This window comes from Protobothrops mucrosquamatus, unplaced genomic scaffold (genome assembly GCF_001527695.2).
Source record: "Protobothrops mucrosquamatus isolate PMUCROS unplaced genomic scaffold, P.Mucros_1.0 scaffold_88, whole genome shotgun sequence".
In the NCBI taxonomy this organism is placed as follows: Eukaryota; Metazoa; Chordata; class Lepidosauria; order Squamata; family Viperidae; genus Protobothrops; species Protobothrops mucrosquamatus.
In genome coordinates this window covers 171,241-172,351 of record NW_015386164.1, presented here as the reverse complement: position 1 = coordinate 172,351, position 1,111 = coordinate 171,241, and the positions used below count along the sequence as shown (strand labels likewise).

The 1,111-nt window shown below is 36.5% G+C and overlaps 1 protein-coding gene across 1 annotated transcript in view; it reads right to left on the bottom strand.

Annotated features, from left to right (window-relative positions):
* Positions 1–552: 552 nt before the first annotated feature.
* GSK3B (glycogen synthase kinase 3 beta) overlaps positions 553–1,111 on the bottom strand; it is a 146,919-nt gene continuing 146,360 nt past the window's right edge. The window contains exon 11 of the mRNA XM_029283856.1: positions 553–710. Coding sequence (XP_029139689.1) covers positions 643–710 — 68 coding nt within the window. The 3' untranslated portion in view covers positions 553–642. The remainder of the gene's footprint in view (positions 711–1,111) is intronic.

The following is a 1,111-nucleotide window of genomic DNA, read 5'->3' as shown; positions in this document are numbered from 1 at the left end:
AGATGATTTGTTCCTTATTATTTCAAGCTTTTTTTCACACTGTAACTTCCCCCCCTCTCCTTCCTAGTTCCCTTTGGCAACTCAGCATAGTGTAGCACCTCATCTTGTTCTTCCTCCTCACCCAACATGAAGACATTTAATTCCAGCAAATAATACTCAAGATGAGCAACTTTTGTTAAACTCCTAACCAAATTCAAGTTGTGCACTACACCAAAAATTGAAACTTCACTTAAAAATACAAGGCTTCAGCAGAATGAGGGGTTTCTTCCTTTCCTTTTTTTCTGATGATAGCGGTGATTGTTGGAGGGCGTCAGATAAGATTCCTGATTCTAAAGTACACAACAGCAATTATCTGAAATTAGAAGATTGTCATGGGAAGAGAAATTGGTGTTCTAATAATCCATTTCCCTTTTCCCACCCCACTTATTCCCCTGCCCCAAAGAGCCTGCAGAGTAAAGTATACAATGAAACTGGTTTTTTTACAAGGTTAAATAAGAACAACATTTTTTAAAAAATCCAACACTATAATGAACAGGTTTTCCCCTTCTTTTTACATTTTCTTTCCAAACGTGACCAGTATTGCTGAGTAAGACTCAAAATTACTGGTAATTGTTCCTGTACAAGCTGCTGCTTGAGATCATTTCAGGTGGAGTTGGAAGCTGATGTTGAAGCTACATTATTGATCTGAACTCGATCACCTGCACTGGCATCTGCAAATATCAGAAAAAAAATATGAAAGAGCTGGTTACATGTCAATAATATAAACTTTTATGGACAAGTTTCTATTCTGCCTTTTGACTCAGGAAGAATAAATGAACTCAGGAAAGACCCAACTTGTCATCTAGAAATGGTGTATTCCAGAGGGAATGGCATCGTTGGCATCAGAAGTTATAGTTCAAAATGTTTTTCATCTGCTATTGGACATGCTCCACACATTTTATTTATTGAAGAGTAATAACAATGTTTAACATTGGGCTCAGTATGACTGGAGGCTAATATGACAAAACTAGCAAAGCAACTACCATGACTATTTCTGTAAAGTATTGCTAATTTACTAAGGGATCCTGAAAAATAGCATGTTAATAATGATAACTGGAGCATAAGGTTCATA